The 24,117-nt window shown below is 44.6% G+C and overlaps 1 protein-coding gene across 4 annotated transcripts in view; it reads right to left on the bottom strand.

The window, feature by feature from the left end:
- LOC119177072 (heat shock factor protein) overlaps positions 1-24,117 on the bottom strand; it is a 94,287-nt gene that overhangs the window by 12,282 nt on the left and 57,888 nt on the right. For 3 of the 4 annotated variants that reach the window (XM_037428450.2, XM_075878069.1, XM_037428452.2), the window contains exons 8-10: positions 20,527-20,671; positions 3,885-3,923; positions 368-404 (exon numbers count right to left, since the gene is read on the bottom strand). In XM_037428450.2, the coding sequence (XP_037284347.1) occupies positions 368-404; positions 3,885-3,923; positions 20,527-20,671 (221 nt within the window). The remainder of the gene's footprint in view (positions 1-367; positions 405-3,884; positions 3,924-20,526; positions 20,672-24,117) is intronic. The other variant, XM_037428451.2, reaches the window with a different exon arrangement.

The following is a 24,117-nucleotide window of genomic DNA, read 5'->3' as shown; positions in this document are numbered from 1 at the left end:
TTCTTAAAATTTTTGTGGCGTTGAATTTGTGAGGCAATAAGCTTTTCCAGTGAACTTGAAAAGCGCTTCAGAGCCCCTTTAATGCGAATACATATGGCCATAGAAAAAAAAAAGAAAGAGAGAGAAAAAGAAAAGCACTATAACTGCATAACACATATGTAAATGCTGGTCACATTCTCGCCTGTGGTTTCCGCGTGCAGGAAAATGTGCACACGAGCAGTTTATGGATGTGAAAGCTTTTCTTTTGCTTCTGCATCCCTGTTGCAGCATTGTTTAATATATTCACTATCTTCTACATATTTTTCATCATCTATTCATAAGTAAACATATATTATAATATAAAAAAAAACATGCTACAGCTACTTACCAGTAATATCTGATGATCTACTTTCAGTGGCCAGGTCCTAAATAAAAAAACAAAGGCTTAGATTTTAGAAAAAAGTTTGAGAATTCTGTAAAATAAAAACGCTGGTAAAAAACCTGAGACAGGAATTTATTAAGAATACATTTCGGACCCCCACCTCCCCCTCCCCAAACACACACACGCGCAAGCGCATGCAGAATTTTAGGAACAAGTACTTGATAGGTTAAACTTCAATAACCATTTTTATTGCTCAATCTAAGCTCCACTAAAAACCATATACACGATTCTGCAATTTAAGGCAGTAACATTATGCCATAGAGTCAACTTACTGAAATCCTTGCACATTGCATGCACACACCTGGACAAATAAAAGGTTTGTATACATAAGTACAGAGAGAATCACTTCTTGCGGACCTTTCATGTGCAAAAATTGCTGGCAGGTGGTGAAAACACCATCAAGCAAAGGGAATGGAACACACTGCTGTGTTATCACGCCAGCTTGCATCATGCAAGCTCATGGCTATGGGGACGGGGCAAAAAAGGATGCACCGAAAAACTGTACAAAACTTGGGCAAACTGTAAAAGCATGAAGAATTAATTTTTTATATCGATAAACACGAGTAAATAATTTTTTGCGTCGCATGTTGACCCAGCCGGCGTGAGATGCAGTCGGTCATTTTTGTCGTTTGAGGAGGCATGTAAGCTTTCGCCTGAACGGTAAAAATGATAAAAACAATAAAGGACAGAGGAAAAACAGCATGAGTAAGTTACATAGCAGAGTAAAGGACTGGGAAACTACACTGCATGACCAATTGAACTTTAAACCCGCTACAGCATCGTAGTGATAAATCAACGCAAAACAAAACACGAAAGCAGGTAAAACCATATGAGATAACTGCTTGATAACTGTATATGAGGCTATTCTAAGATATATATATTCATATAGAAACGCCGAATGTATATATACCATGAAAGACTGGATACGCGCTGTCAAAAGTTGCAACCAGTGCACTTCTGTGATGCGCAAAGATCCACCAGAGTCGTTAAAGAGCTCTGGATTGCCCACAATTTTTCACTAGACGCCTCGGGAAAAAAAAAGAAGCATGATTTTACAATGGTAGCATATCTTACAGTGGAAGCAGCATGCAATGGTTGCCGTCGAATTTCTGGCTTCAAGGCCTCATTTGACACTAAATTTCACTGTATTAGAGCTTCTCTGAATTTCCTTGACGGTAACATTACTTCGAGGACAAAATCAATCTTCACGCCTACATTTAATCACATTTTATGCTACTATGCTTCAATATTATATGCTATTGAATTATATGCTACTATGCTCCAATAATGAATGGTCGGCATGGCCGTCCGCCTGTGGCGACGCATTTGTAAAAATAATGTCATCTTTTGACATTGCCGTCAATTTTCTGTCACTTCGACCCAGGCGCCCCTACCTAAATCCACACAGTTGTTAGTGGAGTCGACCTTGGTGCTATCCTTGCTCAGCGATAGTCTGGCTTCGATGAGTACGTGGTTTCTTACGCGAGCCACACTTTGACCAGAGCTGAAGAGAATTATTCGAAGAGAAAAAATGTCTAGCCATCGTTTTGGCAATCCCTAACTTTAGACCTTACGTATATGGCCGCCCATTTGATGTCGTGACTGATCACCATGCCCTCTACTGGCTGTCGTTTCTAAAAGACCCATCTGGTCATATAGCCCGTTGGGCATTACATCTCCAAGACTATGACATCCACTTCGTCTACAGGTCACAAGGCGCAGATATTCAGACGCCCACACTCTCTCTCACTCTCTGCTTTCCCGTGACTTCGCAAATGCGGCTGTTTCCACCTATGATTTTGCGTCCTTCACACACTCTGACATACCATCTAAGCAGTGTCAAGACCCTTAGATAGTGTCCATCCAAGCCATCATCGAGTACCGCCAGTCGCTCAATGCGGCGCACAGCTTGCCATTTCACCGTGCGCGATGGGCTACTTTACCGCCACAACTACCTCACTGATGGTCGCAAGTGGTTGCTGGTGATTCCTTGCCATCTACGTGCTAATATCTGCGCTTCCTTCCATGCAGACGCTCAATGTGGCCCCGCTGCTGTAATAAAGACGTATGTACGCCTCCAACTGCGGTACTACTGGCGTGGAATGTACTGAATTATTCGACAATACATGCATTCATGCTCCAAGTGTCAACGCCGGAAGAGTCTACCGTGTATAGCCACTGGACCACTCCAACTGTTGCCCTGTTCCTCACGACCTTTCGATCCCACTGAAATGGACTTGTATGGCCCCCTTGCGTACACACTTGACGTGAATCCCTGGGTGATTGTCGCTCTTGATCATTTGACGCGGTGTGCTGAGACGGCCGTGCTGCCAGAGGCCACATCATGTGAAGTCGGCACATTTATACTTCCCAAATTTCTGCTTTGCCACGGCACGCCTCGTGAGCTACTCAGAGACTGCGGATGCACTTCCTTTCAGAAACCGTACAAGCCCTCCTGCGTGAATGCAACATTGTGCACCAAAGGACCAGCGCATACCATACCCAAACCAACTGCATGACTGAGCGCTTTACCTGCACACTAGGTGACATGCTCTCCATGTATGTCTCTGCTGACCAGACCAACTGGGACCGCATACCACCATTTGTTACGTATGATTACAACAGCAACACTCAGTCTACGACAGGATTTTCTCCCTCCTTTCTTCTTTATGGCCGTGAACCCTTCTCATTTATGGATACTATTTTGTTGTATCACCCGGACACTTCAAAGTCTGCAACTTTCTTTGAAGTTACCACCTATGTGGAAGACTGCAGACAGCTAGCACGTTCGTTAACCACACAAGAACAAGAACACCAAAAGGACCGTCATGACGCCGACCTGCATCCCCAGTCATATTCGCCTGGAACATTGGGATGGCTTCACGTTGCCTCCTCAGCTCCTGGCCTTTCTTCAAAGCTACCGCCTAAGTACGAAGGCCCTTACCGCATCCTGCGTCAAGCATCCTCAATAAACTATATTGTCAAGCCCGTTCAGTCATCCACAGACCGTGGCCGTCGCAGACTGTTCACGTCGACTGAGTGAAGCTGCACTACGAACCACCAGTCGTACCTGTTCCCTAGGTCGCCAGAATGGCTCCTTCTTTGCGGGGGAGTAATTTTTACAACTTATAGAATTCAAACAGCAGTGCCAGCAAAAGATTAAAACAAGGATCGTTCTCGGTGCTCGTGATTGCTCCGATTCGGACCGCTGATCGCTCGACCTGTGTTCGCTCTTTAATAAACGCGTCACGGACTCAACGCTAAATGCGTACTATTTATATATATCATCCTGTATGGAGCTCTACGACTAGTTCTATTTATAATTATAGAGTTCAACATTTAATATAAAACAGAACAACTTCTGGAAAATGAATTTTCAGGTTCTTGCCAAAATGTTATTTTTTAAAGAAAGATAACAAAAATAATTTTGCTAAGAATGAAGCATGCAAAAAAATTTACTTACTCCTAAGCGAGATGTCAAAGTTTCTTCTGGAGAAAACAACTGAAAAGAAATGAAGATGCAACACGTTTTTCTCTGACTACATCATTTCAGACATCATATACACATTAAATTCATGGTAAATGACATAAAGGCACGAGCAACAGAAAAGGAGAACATGAATGCAAATTGACAAGTGATTTCACTAATGGTAAAAGAACAGGTATATATATTCACAGGCTGTACAAGCACGCTGCTACAAGAAATAAAGGAAATCATCAAACGGTGTAGAATATAAATTTCATTTTGCAACTGATGTGTCGCGACTGATCATCATGCACTCAGCTGGTTGTCATTGTGAAGGACGCCAAATCCTAGGTAGAACCGGGCGCACTTGCCCAGTCACAGGGAAGCGGGGAGCGAGAGAGCGCGTCGGCGCCTGAATGTTTGCGCCCTGACCTGTAGACGACGTGGATGTCATAGTATTGTAGACGTGCCCGACGAGCTAGATGACCAGATGGGTCTTTTAGAGACGACAAACAGCAGAGGGCATGGTGATCAGCTGTAACATTAAATGGACATCATTACACACTTCTGTCCTGCCTTTCTGATAAAATAAAAATAATTCAGACCTAATGTCAGGCTTAACACTTGCCTTTTAGTGTGAGACACCCCATTCTGTATCCAGCAGAGAGAGCATGCATGCACAGACCACAACTATAATTTCACCGGCAAGTGGCCACCTGTCCGTCGTTACAAACTATTTTGTGAACACCTGTACAAGTGCTTACTGAACCCATACATTTGTCGCATATTATTTCACAGTAGAATTATAAAGAACAATTCTTACTTCCCTGTCCCCTGCCCACACACACAGGTTGTCTGTGTAACTTGGGCCGACACCATAATAATGAAAGGTGCACTGGAAGCGAACTGAACCAAATGCATACTATTTGTACTGCTTTATAGTTAGTCAGGTTATTCTTGTTTTATCCTGAGAGAACTGATTAAGTGCTTTTAATATTGAACTCAAAAATTCAATATTTGCAGAAGGCAGAAAACATGAGTGCATAATTGTAGAACTCCTTCAAAAACCATCAAATAAATTTCTTTCGATACAACTCCTACTTAATTGCTTTTTTTTCTATGTTGCAAAGAAAGCTTGCAAAAAAAAAAAAAAAGATAACTGAGCACTTCTCTATTGCTATCATGCTGTGGTCAAGCGTACAACTGGTGAATAAAGCCACATGCAGTGTGACTGTGACCTCGGGGAAGTGGCAGAGTGTTTTATGGTGTTTGATAGTGGACAGCATCTGGGCCTCTACCTTTTATCGGATGACACAGCAAATGCGTGCTGCTGGCTGAGCACTGCCGATACAATAAGGTGCCGGTAAAATGCTGCAGGGAACCTGCTTCACAGACTGCGTGCTTGAAAGCACTCCGATAGCAGTGTGCCAGTGCTTAGTCATGTGTTTTGTATTTAATATTTCGTGGGCTTTCTTTGCAATGCACAAAAAAAACACTACGTGAGGATCATGTGCAGGAAACAATTCAATAAATGGTTATCAAGGTGCTCTACAAGTATGCCCTCATACTTTGGGTTTTCAGACTAATTGAACAGCTTATTAATTAAATACAATTATTTATTAAAATAAAATATTAAATATAGACATAATAAACCTTTCCCTATCGAAGACTAGCTGAGCTTCTCCATGCTGAAACAAGCGTTTCACGGTGCCTCAATCAAGCTACCCTGATCCATTTTGCTGAGTTGTCCTTGGCTTCGACAGATGGCTCCACAAAAAACTTAAGCCAGGTACAGCTGCACTCAGAAGAGAGACAGAGAGTGGAAAGAAAAAAAAACACACACGTTTATATGAAAAGTTTTGTCAGACTCAGAGATTGAAGAAATATTTCTGTAGTCCTCCGAGAGCAGCTGTGACAGCACAAAGCAGTATAACTCCCCTGAATTATCAGATTCGTATGATGACCGCGTCTCGATGTAACAGCAGTGGACACCGACTGATGTAAACGAAATGCCGTTGGAGCATCCAAGGTTTATTTTCATGGCCTCACTTGCCACTGTGCATTTTTTTACATAAAAATTCTGAAGAGGCATTTTCAGCACCGAGGCCTAAAGAGGCTCTAACAGTTTTTGAGTCCTTAGCATATTAAAAAAAAAATATATGTGTAGACTAACTAGGCATAATAACTTTTTTTTAATCATTTATGGCCAAAATGTTTCGATGAGAACGGGTGGAGATAAGGTAAAGATAATGGCCAGCATGAAGGAATGCATTTGGTTCAATTTGATTGTGACATGCCTTTTATTTGTACAGTCTAAGCCCAAGTTACATTAGTCAACCCAAATAAACATACATACATGCATGAATCATTCTATGTCAAGTGTACAGGTTGCTTTTATGACATGACCAAATAATAATCTATATTGTAAAACAAAATTTGGGGACCCTTAAGCTTCGCCTTTAAGAGTTGAATGCGATAGCTAAATCCGGCCCCTAGTGCACCCTTCAACCACTAAGTGCATACTTATTAATGTGTTTTGTCTCTCTCACTCACTCACTCACTCTCTCTCTCTTTCTCACACACACACACACACACACACACATGCACGCACACACACACACACAGTAGATTGTACCAGCATGCACGCGAATAGTACATACAAGTTCTTTATCTAAAGCAAGAGTTGCATGGCCTCCAAGATACACACTGCACGCTTGCCATCCACTACGCATTTGAGTGAATTGCCAACACAATTTAGGGGTGACATCTTTGATGCTCCATGCCAAAATGGAAGTTGCTGCTTGTGAGAAGAGAGTTGCAGCAGCGTTTTGAAATTTCATAAAATGTAAACTTAGAGTCCAGAATTGTTTGTGCATGATCAAACTGGGCTCTCTACTTTGTTACAATACTGAGAATAGAAGGGCTACAGTAACACGGCACCTTTAAAAGCATTTGCACAGCTTGGGGCAGATGTTCTGGATATTTAATTTTTTGTCGGGCTTAATTATTGCTAACTCTCTCTTGAGCTAAGGAACAAGAGAGCACACAAGCCGGCAGTGCTTCACAAATCCCTAATCAGTAACATGAGAAAATGCAAACTGTTCATTACTCGCAACTGTATAGTACTGGGCAAAATATACAAGGGTACTTATTCAATCTTAAGAGTTTGTTATGCATGTCCATGATTACTGAAGCATGATAAGTTATTCTTTGCACAGGTCTTAACAGTGAGCTCTATAGGAAGGATATATGTGGGCAATGAGATGTCAGAACCTCGTACTTTGCCAGTGTTTTTTAACCATGATTCTGCACTTTAGAAAACGCAGAGTCCCATAGAAGGTTTACTTGGATAACAACTGGCGAGTATGAGCAGCCAGAGCCTTGACCCTAAATTTCAACAAGGTAGTCCTCTTGTTGAGATGCAAACTTCAGGACAATGCTTTCCTTGTTTTGCCCAGAATTCTCAAGTAGTAATGTTATGGAGTTAAACGCTGTTTCCAGCACGTCTGATAATGCTCGTGTCAGTTGCTTGCTACCATGTATAAACTGCGGCCATAATTTCTGTAGCTTCGATCCATCACTACAGCTGTAGCTGTCACCAAATGTCTCGACATTGTGCTAAAATTCTGTTGTTGTTTGTGTCAATGTAGCTTCACTGCGCTGTGCATGTGAATTGCCCACAATCTTGCTTTCGCTTTTACACCCTTGTTGCCTGCGGATATGACAGAAAGTCCAGATAATATCTGCTTTTCTCAGGTGCTCTCGCAATCATGTGAGTACTTGGTGTATCAATAAATAAATAATGATTGTTTACCTTTACGTATGTCATTGTGATTGCATCCTTAATAAAAACCAACAGATAATGACGCCAAGGCACACAGCTGCACGCACAGTTTGTATACGCTTGCCATTCTGAAGGTGCTAATTTTGGCCGCTGCATAAAGCAATTGAGCAGAATAGTAAGGTGCCCTCCCAGCAAAAGAAAGCTGTAAAAAGTACTAGAAGCAAGTAGCTGTTCTTCCACGCCTGGTCCAGCAAGATATTGAAAGCCTGAAGATCCCAATAGCCGTTATGTCTCTAATTTTCCTCGTCTGTCATTTTCTAACAACGGTACAGTAAAAGGAGAGTGAACTAATAAGTGTGTCGTAATAATACTTTGATATGACCAAAATGAACCTGCAGACAAGCAAGCATTGTATATATCTGCTTTCTTGTACACTTAGACAATCAATCTCAGTACGCCAACGAGTACATGAACACCGACCGCACAAACCACAAACACGACAATCTCACGCGATCATAACCTCGTGATCCACCCAATGCACAAGTACATAGCATTTAATACGAATGCACCGAGTGGGTGTACGATTGTTATCAGCCCCGGACTTTGCGAACAGAGCAGTTGACTCAAAACAAGCCTTGCAATGCCACGAAGAGCGTTCGACAGCATTGCAACCATCGCCGCAGATGTCATATACAGCTACGGCGCTTACCGCTCATAACAATCGTTACATTCATAACGATCGATACTCCTGAATCACTTGTGGTATCCCCTTGCAGAAACACACGAAAAATATTGCATCTAACAGAACACGATATTCAAGTGAAGAACTCGGGTCTTCTCAACGCTCGCTAGCAATGCGTCGAACGGCCCGGAAGAGAAATGGCCGCCGCCGCTCAATGTTGCCCGCATGCAGCCTACCTTCGCGGTACTCTGAAATTTTTCGAATGACTCTAGTTAAACTCGACAAGAGGTGCCATCTAGCAGTGCCCAGTTGAACTGAAAAACGTCTGCAGGCGTCTCTCATAATCATATGGTGGTTTTGGGACGTTAAACCCCACAAATTAATCATGAAAAACGTCTGCAATCTTGGAGCCAATGACGGAACATTGATCAATGGTCGTTGTTGCTGCTGTGGCTGCCGCTGCTTTCGGTCTGCTGCTACTAGCGCAGTAAAGCTGGGCAACGTTATGTACGGCAACAGTGACGTGAGACAATCCGGTCGGTCCGCTTCTTGAGGCGGGTAATTTGAATCGCGCTAACTCGGTGTGAACCACTAAAATGTGATTTTGTTTCAAAATAGGCCCTTCCTAGGCACAAAAGTAATACTATAAGGTTTCTGAACCACTATTTCAACAATGAACGTCGATTTGATAGCTGCCTTTAGTGTCCCTTTAAGCCACAGTGGTTCACCCTATGCTTACCGATTAGTGCGTATCCTGTGCAACGTGATAACTTTACGTGCCACAAAAAGTAACAGCGCCGCTGAACTAGCCAAAGACACAATGTGTGGCAAAAGGTTTTCGGGAGGTGAAGAAGTATGTCGACCAATGCTTTGAAATTAAGCGCATGTACGGCGCTGCCTTTGCAAGGCATAGTGGCGGATGCAGACAAACACGGTAACCTCATCGCAATAGGTATCTTCAGCTATATTTGATCGAGCACACCTGTGGTGTAGCGCTACATCAAGCCTGCTGCACACCTTTAAAGGGAGACAGCCTGAACACGCTGGGCCGTCAATTGCTGCTGCCTCGTTGTGCAGGACCATGTTCGAACGTGCACCCCTTTGTAGAAATGAAAGTTGCTGGCTGTTGCGGAGTTGAGCGTTTCGGGTCATGGGTGCTCAAAAACATTACTGCATTGTTGCTATTGCGCTAAATGCACGCATGTGGTACAGAAAGCAGCGGCCCTACAGCAATGGTATCTGCTGAGTAGGCAACGCGCTGCATGCAACTAGCCATGTGACGACAAGCCCCACGCAGCCGTACCACATTCCAATTAAACTGGGTCACTTTTTGCTCAGTAGCAGATCGTGGTGCACATGCATCTACATCTATCACGAAAAGTCGGTACTGTCCATTCTGTCGCTATTCCAGTCCCAGCATATCTCAGATCTTGCAATTGTTACGAAATGCTCCTTGGCATTGCCATCGCGTGCTATTAGATGGTCGTGCTAGAGTACCAGAATCTTTTCTGTACTTCCACAAAAAGAAAGAAAAAGCTTTGCGGTTGGTACTTGAGGCATTACTTGCCACTGCACTGCATTTCTTTATTGGTGGTGATGGAACACGTAAGGAGATGTACACCTGCACTAAGTAGCTAACGCATACTACCGTAAGGCGCGCACTCATGCCCCGTTTCGGGCAAGTATGTACATATTACCGGTTTCACTGCCCTCAATTGCCCTTGTGGAGTTACCCTGTACGGCCCGCATCGCACTGTGCTGTATCTTGGGTTAATAAACCAGTGTTTGTTGGCAATCTGCCTCAAGTGCCTTTTCGGCACCATGTCAGAGAGCTGATGAACCAGGCCGAAGTTTCTTTGAGTGCTGTAGTGTGTTTGTTAGCTATGGTGGTAGAAGAGTGTTGCATCTGATCCTGGTCGTGCTAGCAGGGTAAGCTTCTTGCAAACCTATCTTCACAAATCGTAAGATGGTGACAGATGTTCTTATATACGAAGAGGACAATGCACTGCTTATAGTTCTTATTACAAAAGCAAAATTAAAAATTCCATGCTAAGCTACCACATTCAAGGTTTTGTCACATTTCTGATGCTGTGAAAATTATTTCTATAAGATCATTTTGCATTTGCTTTTGCATTTTCTGAATAGCTTCGACATCATCGTCTGCTTTACAAAAACATTATAAATGTTCTCTATTGTGTAATTACCACATTACTTTGTAGATTATTGAACATTTTGTTATCCTTTTCCTTTGAACTAGAGTATAATCTCAGTAAACAGAAATATGTTAAGGAGGCAGACTGGTCTTTGGGACCAAAAAGTGACAAAAATTAAAACTAATATATTTGGTTTCTGCAAGTAATTTTCTATCTCTCTGCAAATTTTCACACACCAAACAGTAGTAATTTTTTGTAATGTCGTTATAACTGTCCAGATTCTTGTGCTGTTAACATGCAGAACCTGCAAAAAAATGGGAAACCAACTTTGAGGCTTCTTTCTTTATAATTGGCCGGCACCTGTGTTAGAAGCTCTGCTACGAATTTATGAGCACCTTTATCAAGATTGCAAGACATGCGCACCATGAGTGTTGCTTTTTCGAGAAGCTGTGTTCTCACTTTTTTTCCATTTTGCTTAAAAAAGTAAATTTATGACTGTTTGATTTTGAGGCCTCAATATCTCTGCAGCTAGGGCAGGTACAACAACAATTCTTTTTGCAATGGAAACCTGTATGTGTGTAGAATGTAAGTATGGGAGCAGAATTTACAGCCCAAGCTTTTTTAATTAATGAATTATCAAAATTGTAATACAATTCCAACTGCTTTTGAAAATGGGTAGTTCATTTTGCTGTAAAATTACCAATAAAGGCCTAAAAACAAACAAAAAAAAACTCTTGCATACTTTCACCCTACAGTCATAAGTCTATGTTGGCATATCTTAACTATCACGTTTCATTGAGCACTTTTTTTCTATGATGGCCTTAAACAATAGAGGGTAAACTTAAGTTATCTCAGGAACAAGAAGAGTTACAACAAAACTAACTAAATATTTAAAATCAGCAGAAAAAAAAACTGCACAACCCTATGCAGTTTGATCAAGATCACTGAAGAAATAAACAAAAAATGCCTAAGACCAGTCTGTGCCCTTAAACGAAACTGCTGCTTGAATGAAACAAGAGCCTCTGATATGATTGTACTTGTATTTTAGTACTTGATTGTACTTGATATTTAGTACTTGTACTCTGCACTCATGTTTATCTCTCAGTAAATGGAACACTTGTTAAATAGAATATATTTTGCTGGTCCCTACAGGTTCTATTTAATGGGAGTCTGCTGTACTTTCTACATATTTCTATCCCAATGATGATACCGTATTTATTCACATAATAGGCACACTCGCATAATAGGTGCACCCTAAACTTGGCCGTGATCAGAAGTTCTGTACTGTGTTTGCACGGTTGCAACTCGACGCCCTCTTACGTTAACTGAAGCGAGGAGAAAAAAAAGAAAAAATATTGTGGCTCCCACCGCACGCGCTCCCCATGAAACGTGCGATTTCATCAAGTGCACTTTGAGATTCTAAATTCTAGTCGAGAAAAGTGTTGTCGTTATCGCGTTTGCTACCTTGTCCGCAAATTTAAAAGCTTTTCGGCTTTCTGACACGCGAGCTTTCGCCTTTGCTGCCATTACGCTGACTCGCACAAGCTCGGCAGACTTATGTACATAGTAACGCAAGCTTGAAAAACACAGATTATAGAAAAGAAGTATGAATGCTGTCGCCGTTCGTTTCCTGACCGCAAACATTAATGTCGTATAACGCGCACCGCTTTTGAATGCATCAGTGCTTGAGTGCAATCTGTTCGACGTCCAATCTTCATATTGTCGCTAGGTGAAAATAACAGAGTACAGGACGACGGTGCGACCAGAAAAACGAGGTCTGTATTAACAGAACAAAAGAGCAAATCCTGGGTGCTGTCCACGCTCATCACTTCGTCGTCCTCTGTCTTCTTGCCCGGCCTTTAGCCGTGACATTAGCCTCCCATTCAAGAAAGCATCGTCCCGATGCTTTATAATCAAAGTGGTTAGTACTCGTTGGAAACGCATGAGTTCATTCGGCGAAATAAGGCTTCATGCGTACCACGTGCACAACTTCTGGAGCATACCTTCGACGCCTTGAAGAGTGCGCAGTATCAGGAACAACCTCATAATTAATGTCACTGAGACTTCGCAGAACTTTATAGGGACCGAAGTACCGTCTTAACAGTTTTTCTGAGAGGCCACGGCGCCGAATAGGTGTCCATATCCAAACTTTCTCTCCTGGCTCGTAGGAGACTGGTCGGTGACGAAGGTTGTACCGTCTTGAATCGTAGTCCTGCTGGCGACTAATACGTAGGCGTGCAAGTTGTCGGGCTTCTTCGGCCAGCTGAGTGATATAATCAGCATCCGTTTCAGCGTCTTCGCACTCGTGCGGCAGCATAGCATCCAGCATAGTGGCGACTTCACGACCATGAAGAAGAAGGAATGGCGTTGTTCTTGTTGTTTCTTGATAAGCCGTGTTATAGGCGAACGTGACATACGGCAAGATCTCATCCCAGTTTTTATGCTCCACATCGACGTACATGCAGAGCATATCCGCTAGTGTCTTGTTGAGACGTTCCGTAAGACCATTCACTTGCGGATGATACGCCGTTGTTCGCCGGTGGGATGTGCCACTAAGTCTTAAAACTGTCTGTAATAGTTCTGCTGCGAATGCAGTTCCCCTGTAAGTTATTACCACTGATGGAGCAACATGCCTCAGCACCACATTCTCTACGAAAAATCGGGCTGCTTCACTTGCCGTGCCCCTCTCCAAAGCCTTGGTTTCGGCGTAACGAGTGAGGTAGTCGGTGGCTACTATAATCCATCTGCGACCTGCTGATGAGGTTGGAAATGGGCCGAAAAGATCCATTCCTACTTGAGCGAATGGAGTAACAGGCACGTCAATAGGATGGAGGAGGCCTGCTGGTTTGACGGGTGGAACTTTTCTGCGCTGGCAATCAAGGCACGTCCGAACATAGTGTTGAACGGTTGCCGTCAGTCGTGGCCAGTAGTATTTCTGCCTCACTCTGCACAACGTACGCGTGTAACCCAGGTGGCCGGATGTTGGTTCATCGTGGCATGCCTGTAATACTTCGCCCCTTAGAGATGTTGGGACGACGAGTAAGTAGTCGTTTCCGTGTGGCGTGAAGTTCATCTTATACAGGACGTCGTTGCGCAAGCAAAATGACGAAAGCCCTCTCGCAAACAGTCTAGGTACAGCTGAAGTGCGACCCTCTAAAAAACGTATTATGGGTTCTAGTTCGGGGTCGTCTCGTTGCAGCTGTGCGACAGTTGCCGTGTTTACAACTCCAACAAAGGCTGTATCGTCATCTTCTGCCGTCGCAGGTTCGAATGGCGCACGAGAAAGGCAATCAGCGTCTGAATGTCGCTTCCCCGATCTGTAGACCACCGTCATGTCAAATTCTTGAAGCTTCAGGCTCCAGCGCGCCAACCGTCCTAAAGGGTCTCTTAAATTCGTCAGCCAGCAGAGGGAGTGATGGTCGCTGACAACATTAAAAGGACGACCATACAGGTATGGGCGGAATTTTATAACCGCCCACACCACCGCAAGGCACTCTTTTTCCGTAGTGGAATAATTTTCTTCCGCACGTGAAAGAGTTCTGCTCGCGTAAGCAACTACTCGTTCGGCGCCATCCTGCCACTGCACGAGTACAGCTCCTAAGCCGACATTGCTAGCGTCGGTGTGCACTGTTGTCGGTGCGTCATCATCAAAGTGTGCGAGGACTGGTGGCTTCTGAAGGCGTTGCCGCAGCTCGGCGAATGATTTTTGCTGCTCTTCATTCCATACGAATGCAACGTCTTCTCTGGTAAGGCGAGTCAACGGCGAGGCAATGCGCGAGAAGTTCTCAATGAAGCGTCAGTAGTAAGCACACAGTCCTAAAAACCGTCTGACGGCCTTTTTGTCAGTTGGCACTGGAAAATTCGTAACGGCAGCTATTTTTTCAGGGTCAGGCCGCACACCTTCACTGCTGACAAGATGCCCCAGGAACAGAAGCTCTTCGAAGCCGAAATGGCATTTTTCCGGCTTAAGTGTTAGTCCGGCGGAACGGATAGCTTGAAATACTGAGTGCAGTCGCCTGACGTGTTCGTCGAATGTGGCAGAAAATACGATGACGTCATCTAAATACACTAAGCACGTCTGCCACTTGAGGCCTGATAGTACGGTGTCCATTAGCCGCTGAAACATTGCCGGTGGTGAGCACAAGCCAAATGGAAGTACCTTAAATTCAAAAAGGCCATCAGGAGTCACGAAAGCTGTTTTCTCCGGGTCTCTTTCATCGACTTCTATCTGCCAATACTCACTCCTTAGATCCATCGACGAGAAATAACGCGCGTGCCGTAGTCGATCGAGTGAATCGTCGATACATGGAAGTGGGTAGACGTCTTTTTTTGTCACCTGATTCAGCTTGCGGTAATCCACGCAGAAACGTAAGGTGCCGTCTTTTTTCTTCACTAATACAACCGGCGAAGCCCAAGGGCTTTTCGACGGCTGAATAACGTCGTCTTCAAGCATCTGTCGCACCTGCTTTTAGATGGCTTCACGTTCTCGCGGAGCTACCCGGTACGGGTTTTGCCTGATGGGTCTGGTCATGTCGTCCGTTATAATTCGATGTTTCGTCAGCGGCGTTTGACGGACCCTGGAAATCGAAGAGAAACAATCTTCAAACTTGTTAATAAGCTGCATGATACTTTGCTTCTGCGCTGGCAGCAAACTTGGGCCAATATCAACAGATAGAGGTGCAGGGGTGAGATCAGTTGAATTATCTTTTTCAAGAGTTAGGCAGTCTGTCATCTCGGCGAGCTCTTCCACGTACGCGACTGCCATGCCCCTCGTTAGATGTCGGCGTTCAGAGCTGAAGTTCATAATAAGGACGTGCGTGTGTCCGCATTTTATGCTTACGACGCCTCTTGCGATAGATAAACCATGGCTGAATAGCAGTGTTGGAATTTGCTCGGCGATGTTTTTAGAATCACACGACGTGTCACATGTCACAGACACGAGTGCACTCGACCGCGGTGGGATGGTCACGTCGTCTTCGAAGACACGCAAAGGCTGACGTCGCTGGTCTGTACAGGGCACATCCGAAACTTGATCTGGGGCCGTCCAAAACGTAACCGATTTCTCAGGAATGTTGATAATGGCACCGTATTCACGCAAGAAGTCCATGCCCAAGATCAGGTCTTTGCAGCACTCCGGTAAAATTACGAAAGTAGCGACGAAATCTGAACTGCCGATATTAATTCGAGCTGTACATTTGCCTGTCGGCGTCACCAATTGACCCCCTGCGGTTCTAATGTTTGGTCCCGTCCATATTGTTCTTACTTTCTTTAGGCAGTCGGCGAGTTTACGGCTGATAATAGAGAAGTCCGCACCAGTATCTACCAGTGCTGTTATTGGGCGTCCGTCTATACAAATGTCTAGATTGGCGCTTACGATTTCCGTTGATGTCGGTGACGTCATATCGTCCTTGGTATCGTGCGTCGTACGATCCGTGGTATCATTCGTCATATCACGTCGTAGAGAAGATGTTGGGGGTGTGTTAGCATCTCGACGGGCGGCAACCTTCCCCCCAAAGGTCGCAGCAGTTAGTTTCCCCGACGAGGGCTTGTAGATCTGCCCCGGACCACCTCGGAGTACCTGCGCTGCGGCGGCGAGTTCGGTGCAGGTGAAGGAGAGCGGGGTCGACGATACGGCACTTCGGGTTGCTGTGCTTGCGGGCCTGCACTGCTGTCACGGCGGTTATCGAAATAGGCACGAGGGGAGGTTTGTAGAAAGTTATGATGTCTACGGTCACGGTACGGGCAATGGCGGAAAATATGGCCGGCTTCTCCGCAATGAAAGCAAAGTGGTCGACGGTCGACGGTGCGCCACAAGTCCGTCTTACGGATGAATGGTCGACTGGTGGGCATACCTTGCGACCAAGATGCAGATGTCGGCGAAGTGTACATTGGCGCCGTTTGCATAGGCATGTTGGACTGTGGATACGGCTGCGGCGGATTGGGAGCTGGGGCCCACGGCTCGTTGTAAGGCCCTTGGATCACGTCACGATAAGCCAGTGGTGACGAGTTGTAGAACACTGGAGTGTGTCGACGGACAGCTGATGCGTAGCTCACAGACCGCTGGTCTGAGGGCGATTCGGGCAACGAAAATGCCTGGCGGAGTTCTTGCCGCACAACTTCTGCAACGCAAGCCATGGTATTTTCTTGTGGAGTCACAAGGAGGTTTCGGATCTCCTCCCGAACGACCTCACGAATGAGTTCACGCAGAGAACACTCACTACCGGCACTCAAAGCAGAGCGACTGGGAGATGTTTTGATTGGTTGGTCATGGTATCCGCGCCGTTGCTGCAGTGCTCGCTCGATTGTTGTAGCCTCTTTGACAAATTCGGCTACGCTTGTTGGTGGGTTGCGTAGGAGACCGGCAAACTTGACGCCTCTCATCAAATGTCGGAGTTTTTTACCTTCAAGCATCTCGAGGTCGGCCCGCTGAAATAGGCGGGTCATGTCTTCCGCAAACATGGTGACGCTCTCGTTTGATTTCTGTATGCGTGCCTCGATGAGCTGCAAAGCAGAATCACAGCGGTCGGTGTTTGCGAATGTCCCGAGAATTTGCTGCCGAAATTCTTCCCACGAAGACAGCGTTGACTCGCGGTTCTCGTACCACGTACGAGCGCTGTCTGCCAAAGCAAAGTAGACGCGCGATAGCTTTTGTTCAGTTGGCCAGCGGTTGGCTTTGGAGACTCGCTCATACTGGGCTAACCTCCTCGACGTCTTCATAAACCTCACCGTGGAAGGTCTCAGGAATTAGAGGCTGATCAACAGTAAGCTGTGAAGGCCCTCGGGTAGCCATTTCTCCCGGTATGGTGTGTTGCTGGAGAAGTTCGAGCGGGATCACCTCGGGACTAAGGCCTCGCTGTTGGCGACTGTAGCGGTGGACGGGTGTATCCACTGCAGGAACGGATTGCGGTGGTGGACTCGATGTGCTAGGGCGCGGAGGTGTCCCAAGCATCAGTTGGAGAAGTCCAGCACCTCCACCAATGTCGCTAGGTGAAAATAACAGAGTACAGAACGACGGTGCGACCAGAAAAACGAGGTCTGTATTAACAGAACAAAAGAGCAGCCACTTCGACTTCTTCTTTCTCAGAGGAATTCTGGGTGCTGTCCACGCTCATCACTTCGTCGTCCTCTGTCTTCTTGCCCGGCCTTTAGCCGGGACAATATTATCTCACTTCCTGTGACAACATGTCAAATCTTGAGCTAGGCTTAATCACTATTGCTGCCTTTCGGTGCTGCCTTCAAACATGAAATATAAATGATGAGAATATGTACGCATGGGGTGTTTGGTGCTGCAATGTGCGTTCCAATAAAATTCTGTCGAAAGTTCAGCATTTGACCTTGCCTAATGTTTTTTTTCTTTTGTATGTGTCCTGAGTATTTGCTGGCACTTCTGTATTCAATTTAGTGTTATGCCCTGTTATCCATTTCCTAACTGTGCATTCAAATCACGGTAATAATGTGAGCGGAGTTATTCAGTAACGGGCAAAATCTAATGATAGATGAACAGCGATAAGAGAATGTTTGAGAATGGTAACAATTTGTGCTATATATCGAGACACTGCCATTCTTGAACCATTTGATTTTTTTTTTTCTGTGAACACAAGTGAAGGCAGGATACATATATCATGTTAAAACATAGCATCTGTAAAATATTATTGCTACTTTGCTTATCAAAGAGTGTTAATGTGATTTTGAAAACAAGTTTCTGCTATGAAACCATAAAATGGGTTTGCATTAGGTTCATACATGATAGATTTTGCTAAATACCACTGACGTTACTCTTGTAAATACTAACAATACAAGTTTTTCAGCAAAGTGTCATCAACTTTTACCTAAAGTATGTACCAACTATAGTCAAATGACGGCAAGATTTTTATGCGTAACACTGTGGAACATGCTTCCCGTTGATTTCAAGTCATGTTCAATGTATTAATTTTGCAACCGTGTGAAAATCCTATTGTTAAACGATTTATGACTTGAATGTTTTCATTTGTTTTTCTTTGTTTCAAGCAAATTGTCACTATTGCTCACATTGCCCTAATTTTTTCGCACATTTTTTTCCTATATATTGCTGCTATTTCGTCACTGTTTGCTGACTAAAAAAACTAATCCTCTTTTTACTTTTTGTTAGGAGGTTCTCCTGGCAGTTCTTACTTTGGGACTTCTGATTGTTCATTCGCCATGCAAAAAAAAAATATGCATGTATGAAAAAAAAATGTATTATTTTGAATAAACTTCAACTTCAACATAGCCAGAGAAGGAGGTTGGAGGCTCAACCCCCTTCCCCAAGATTTTAAAAATTTTGCATGTGAATATATATATACACAGACACAAATGCATGCACGAAGATGAATAAAGGTATAATTAGCCCCCCCCCCCCCCCCAAACCTCCCCTAGAAAAAATTATTCTAGGTTACTGGTAAGTACACTCAACTAAACAGTACAGTAGAACCTCAATGAAACAAATTTGAAGAGAACACGCAAAATATCCGTATCATCCTGAAGTCGTATGAACCAAAATCCAGTTAAAATTGATCATGAAGATGAACAGGAACTTTATTGGGGTCAGCTACTACTTGCTAAAAAAAGTACATAATTTTCTTTTGAACTTTCCTGCCTAAATCACCTCTTCATAAATGGCCACGGTTTCCGCATGCAGGCAAAATTTACTGAAAATTCACTCGCTTCACCGCTTAAGTGGCCGTAAAAACACGGTGCGAAGTCGACTCGAAAAAAATCAGTCACATGGTAGAATTCAAGCGAAAACGACAGAGCAGCCACGAAAAAACTTCCGCACCCGCCGAAAATTGTTCACATTCGTTCTGCCTTCACCGCTTGAGAATTCATTTTGTTTTGCCCGTTTCCTGAACATTAAAATTCGTACCGAGTTCTAGTTATGCATGCAAAGCACTCAAAAGAAACGGTTTACCTCGGCACAAATGTTTAGGGAGCCATCTTTCTAGGAAGCGCAGCCACTATTACAAAGAACACACAACACAAGCGCTTAACTTCAACTAAACGTTTTTTACAAACGTCAGGGTTTATAAAGATGGATCCTTACCAACTGGCCTGATACAATTGTTTATTGTGTTTAGGGAGATACTCCAGCAGAAACAACACGAGCGGATGCACCAGCAGCGGTGGTGACGGATTCAGCCGGCAGTGCAAAAGCGAACGAGACACTATAGAGCATGTCGACTTGCTGTTGCTGCACCTTCTTCCGCTGTTCGCAGCAATGGTAATACAAACCAGGCTCCCTATGAATGCATACTTTTCAAGGTCGTGAGCTTTGTCGCGCTGCACAGGTAGTTCGCGATTGCGCGGAGACGAGCCACTGCTGACGCTTTTGCCACCATATTGAATTTGCAGCTCGTGGTTTACATCACGTGGTTCGAGACCTAGTGCAGCCGGTGTAGCCCAAGCTGTGAAGCAAATAGGCGATCTGCTATCGTGTGGCGGCAAATTGGTCTCGGGTGGATTCTTTCATGTCAGCCTTGCGACGTGGTTTTCAGGCTACTTAGGCGGCGATGCTGGGGAAATTCCCATGAGTCATGCCGCGTTCCTTTCCTTCGAGGCACAGTGTGAACGGGCCTTCCCTCCACAGACAAGCCCCGTTGCGTCGTTGGCGTGCAGTGGTTAATCCCACGTTCGTATCATTTGTTGTGAATGGGGAACCCATTCGTATAACACCGAATCACAGCATATTTTGTATAATGTAGTCCATCCAAAGAAACCTTATCATCGCGCAATTCGCATCAGCCGTAATCATATAACCCAGATTCTACTTATTACTGTGCTGGGCATTTTTTATATTCCTTCAATTAGATGAGCTAAATACCTTAGTCAATTTCACCGGTCTTGTTATGATTACATCAAACATCAAATCTACACAGTGTATAAGTATGACTAAGAATAACAACATATTTGAGTGGACAACTAGAGCAAGCTGCTTTGTGCAATTCACACAATATAATGTGCGAGCAAAAGCACAAGAGCAGCGCTGTGGTCACTCAGCCCATCTACCTTTGGTGATCCCGAGAGAAGCCCTGTCCACTCTGGACATACCCCCATGAGTGTGGAAGTGTCCAAGTTCAGCCCTCCTCCTGACAGCTGGTCCTGTAGCCAGTCCAGGTCATAATCTATAGATTCCACGTGATCTGCAAAAATCCTGCACGCAAAGAGTAACGAGGCTGAGTAAGGCCACAGAAGTTAGTATTATATCTCATTTACGAATCAGATAATGTCCTATGAAGTCAAATGGCATTTAATATACTTCAAGGTGTGTGCAAGAATGACAATTGTCAAAATACAGGTAGCGCTTATTAAATAGAGATGCTTATCTTATCACAAATTCATATATCTTGACATGTGTTCCTTTGTCTCTTGTAAACTTAATAATTCTCTTATTCTTTAGTGAATTTATCATTTCGATGAATATTATTTGAGATTTGAGGGCAGCCATCACCACTTAGTCCAGCTTTTAAGTCAACAACTATGCAATACAACCTCAAACAAAGAATAAGTGTGACATGAGTGTCTTGGAGATGGCATTCACTGGGATGACAAGAGCAGCAGAAACAAACAGGATAATAGACATACAGTAGCTTATCCTTGGAGCCCTCTATAACAACATGCACATGATAGTCGAGTTGCTAAGTGCTACCATGAAGATAGTTTTCAAATGATTTTAATCCAAGTCCTGTGTTATCAGCAGTAAAATGTTGCGAGTGTTTAGAACATTTGCTTTGTATCTGAATGTTAGTAGTTGTGGACATTCCTTTCACTGTTCAAGTTCACTTTTGTATTTAAGACCCATCCTTTTTTTTTTTTCTTCCTACATTATTGCTCTCTGTGCTGTGCTTTTTATCAATGTTTTCATCCTTCTTGTACAGCTCTTTACATTTTGCAGTAATTCAGAATATATAACAGCATCACATGCCCCAACATCAAATTTGCAACAGTGATCATCATATTGCCAAAGGAAATTACCTCCACACGTAGCCCGCGCCATATCGTAGAGGCAACTCGCAGCGCACCTCTTTCGACAGAGACAAGACCTCGGAAAAGCGATGTATGGTGAGAAGCGGAACGTAGGCCCCTGTGCTTCACTGTGGAGAGGCTGGCCAACTGTACCGGTTTTGCCGATATCGTTAAGCTGGTCTTCGAGGATTCGCGGTCAACGCACCGTGTCCACGAAACGGCGAAAGGCCGTCCGACATCGAGGAATACCTGTGCTCACGTCAGAGCTTCTACTTGCATCGTGGTCATCAACAGCGGTCACCATTCCCTCTACGTCGGCGCTCGCCAAGCCCACGTTCCTTTCCATATGCACCTAGGCATCGTTCACCTAGTCCAAACCCGGGAAACTGAAGTGGGCGACCTGTGGAGGCGAGGCCGCTGGTGATTCGAAATACGAAGATCCTCCACTGCGACACCAGCTTGACGACGACGACGACGGTCTCCAGGTAAACAAGTGCAGTAATGAGAAGATGACTTCAGATTTGCCGTTGGTAATTGACGGGCTAGAGCTCATGGCTTCAATCGATACCGGTGCGGATTACTCTGTGATAAGCTACGATTTAGCGAAGTGCCTCAGGAAAGTTCTGACCGAATGGAGTGGACCTCAAGTACGTACGGCAGGTGGTCACCTTATTACGCCTCTCGGCAGATGCGCCGCAAGAGTTGAGATACGAGGTTTCACTTACGTTGGTCACTTTGTTGTCTTCCCCGTATGTTCGAGAGAAGTTATACTCGTAATAGATTTTCCGCAAGCAAATGGTGCCATTATTAATTTGCAGAGGTCCAGCATATCATTTTCGAAGGAACAAGCTATAAAGATTGCTCGAGCAGACGAGCAATACACCACTCCACTGCGCATCGTCGATGATGATGTGACTGTACCGCCGCAGGGCAGTGTAATGGTTCTAGTCAGAAATGATACGTTTGGTGACTACAAAGGTGTGGCAGACAGCAACATGGATGTTTTCCTGAAAAGAGGTGTTTGTGGGGCACGACGGATTATCTAGCTATGAAACGGGTACGCAGACATCCTCCTGACAAATTTCGGGAACGAATTCCAGCACATCGCAAAGGGACAGCCTTTCTTCATGAGGTTTGTGAAGCTACAGAAATATACAGCCTTGAAACAACGTCAACGGATATGAAACCAACATCTTATGTCTGCGACGTAATATCCGTAAATCCTAATCTTTCAATGATCCAATGTCAACAGCTATACAACCTTGTACGGGAATTTGGCAGCTGTTTCTCCAATAGTTCAAAGGTACGACGCACGACCATTGCAAAACACAGGATCGTAACAGACGAGACAACCAGGCCAGTACGCCAGCATCCGTACCGCGTTTCACCAAAAGAAAGAGAAGTTATCAAGAATAAAGTACAGGAGATGCTTGAAGATGATGTTATTCAACCTTCTAGCAGTCCGTGGGCATTTCCTGTAGTACTTGTCAAAAAGAAGGATAACACGCTAAGGTTTTGCGTCAACTACCGGAAATTAAATGCTGTGACTAAACAGGATGTATATCACCTCCCGTGTATTGACGACACATTAGACAGACTTCGGTGTGCCAAGTTCTTCTCATAACTAGATCTGAAAAGTGGATACTGGCAGATCGAAGTTTATGAACGTGATCGCGAGAAGACTGCTTTTGTTACCCCGGACAGACTCTATGAATTCAAGGCTCTCCCTTTTGGTCTCTGTTGTGCGCCGGCAACGTTCCAACGCATGATGGACACTGTACTTTCCAGATTGAAGTGGCAGTGTTGCTTAGTGTACCTTGACGACGTGGTCATCTTCGCCGCTACATTCGAGGAGCATATCAAGCGCCTGCGAACAGTGTTAGAAGCAATCCGTTCGGCAGATTTAACCATGAAGCCAGAAAAGTGCCGATTCGGTTTCGAAGAGCGTCGATTCCTTGGGCACGTTGTCAGCGCCCACGGGGTGCGCCCTGATCCCGAAAAGACAGCCGCCGTTGCAAGGTTCCCGGTGCCAGCAGACAAAAAGTCAGTACGGATATTCCTAGGTTTCTGTGCTTACTATAGACGATTTGCCAGAAATTTCTCGCAGATTGCAGAACGCTTGACGAAACTTACGAGAGAAGATGTACATTTCCAGTGGGAAATAGAGCAACAAAGTGCCTTAAACGAATTAAGAAAACGGCTGCAAGAACCCCCGATCCTTTCTCATTTCGATGAAACAGCTGACACGGAAATACACACAGACGCCAGTAACATCGGCCTAGGAGGCATCCTAATACAGTGGCAGAATGGCGAAGAAAAGGTGATAGCATACACCAGTCAAACTCTAACAAAGGCGGAGACCAATTATTCGGCCACAGAGAAAGAATGCCTTGCCGTCGTCTGGGCCATCAGTAAGTTTCGGCCTTACTTGTATGGTGGATCATTAAAGGCAGTCAGCGATCACCATGCCGTTTGCAGGCTTTCCAACCTCAAGGACCCATCCGGACGACTAGGAAGGTGGAGCCTCAGACTGCAAGAATTTGTCATAACTGTGGTATATTGATCTGGGAGGAAACATACCGACGCCGACTGTTTGTTATGGGTGCCTGCAGACACAGCACTATCAGATGAAGA

This window comes from Rhipicephalus microplus, chromosome X (genome assembly GCF_043290135.1).
Source record: "Rhipicephalus microplus isolate Deutch F79 chromosome X, USDA_Rmic, whole genome shotgun sequence".
Taxonomy (NCBI): Eukaryota; Metazoa; Arthropoda; class Arachnida; order Ixodida; family Ixodidae; genus Rhipicephalus; species Rhipicephalus microplus.
Note: the sequence above shows the minus strand (reverse complement) of the source record. Positions and strands in the feature narration are given on the sequence as shown.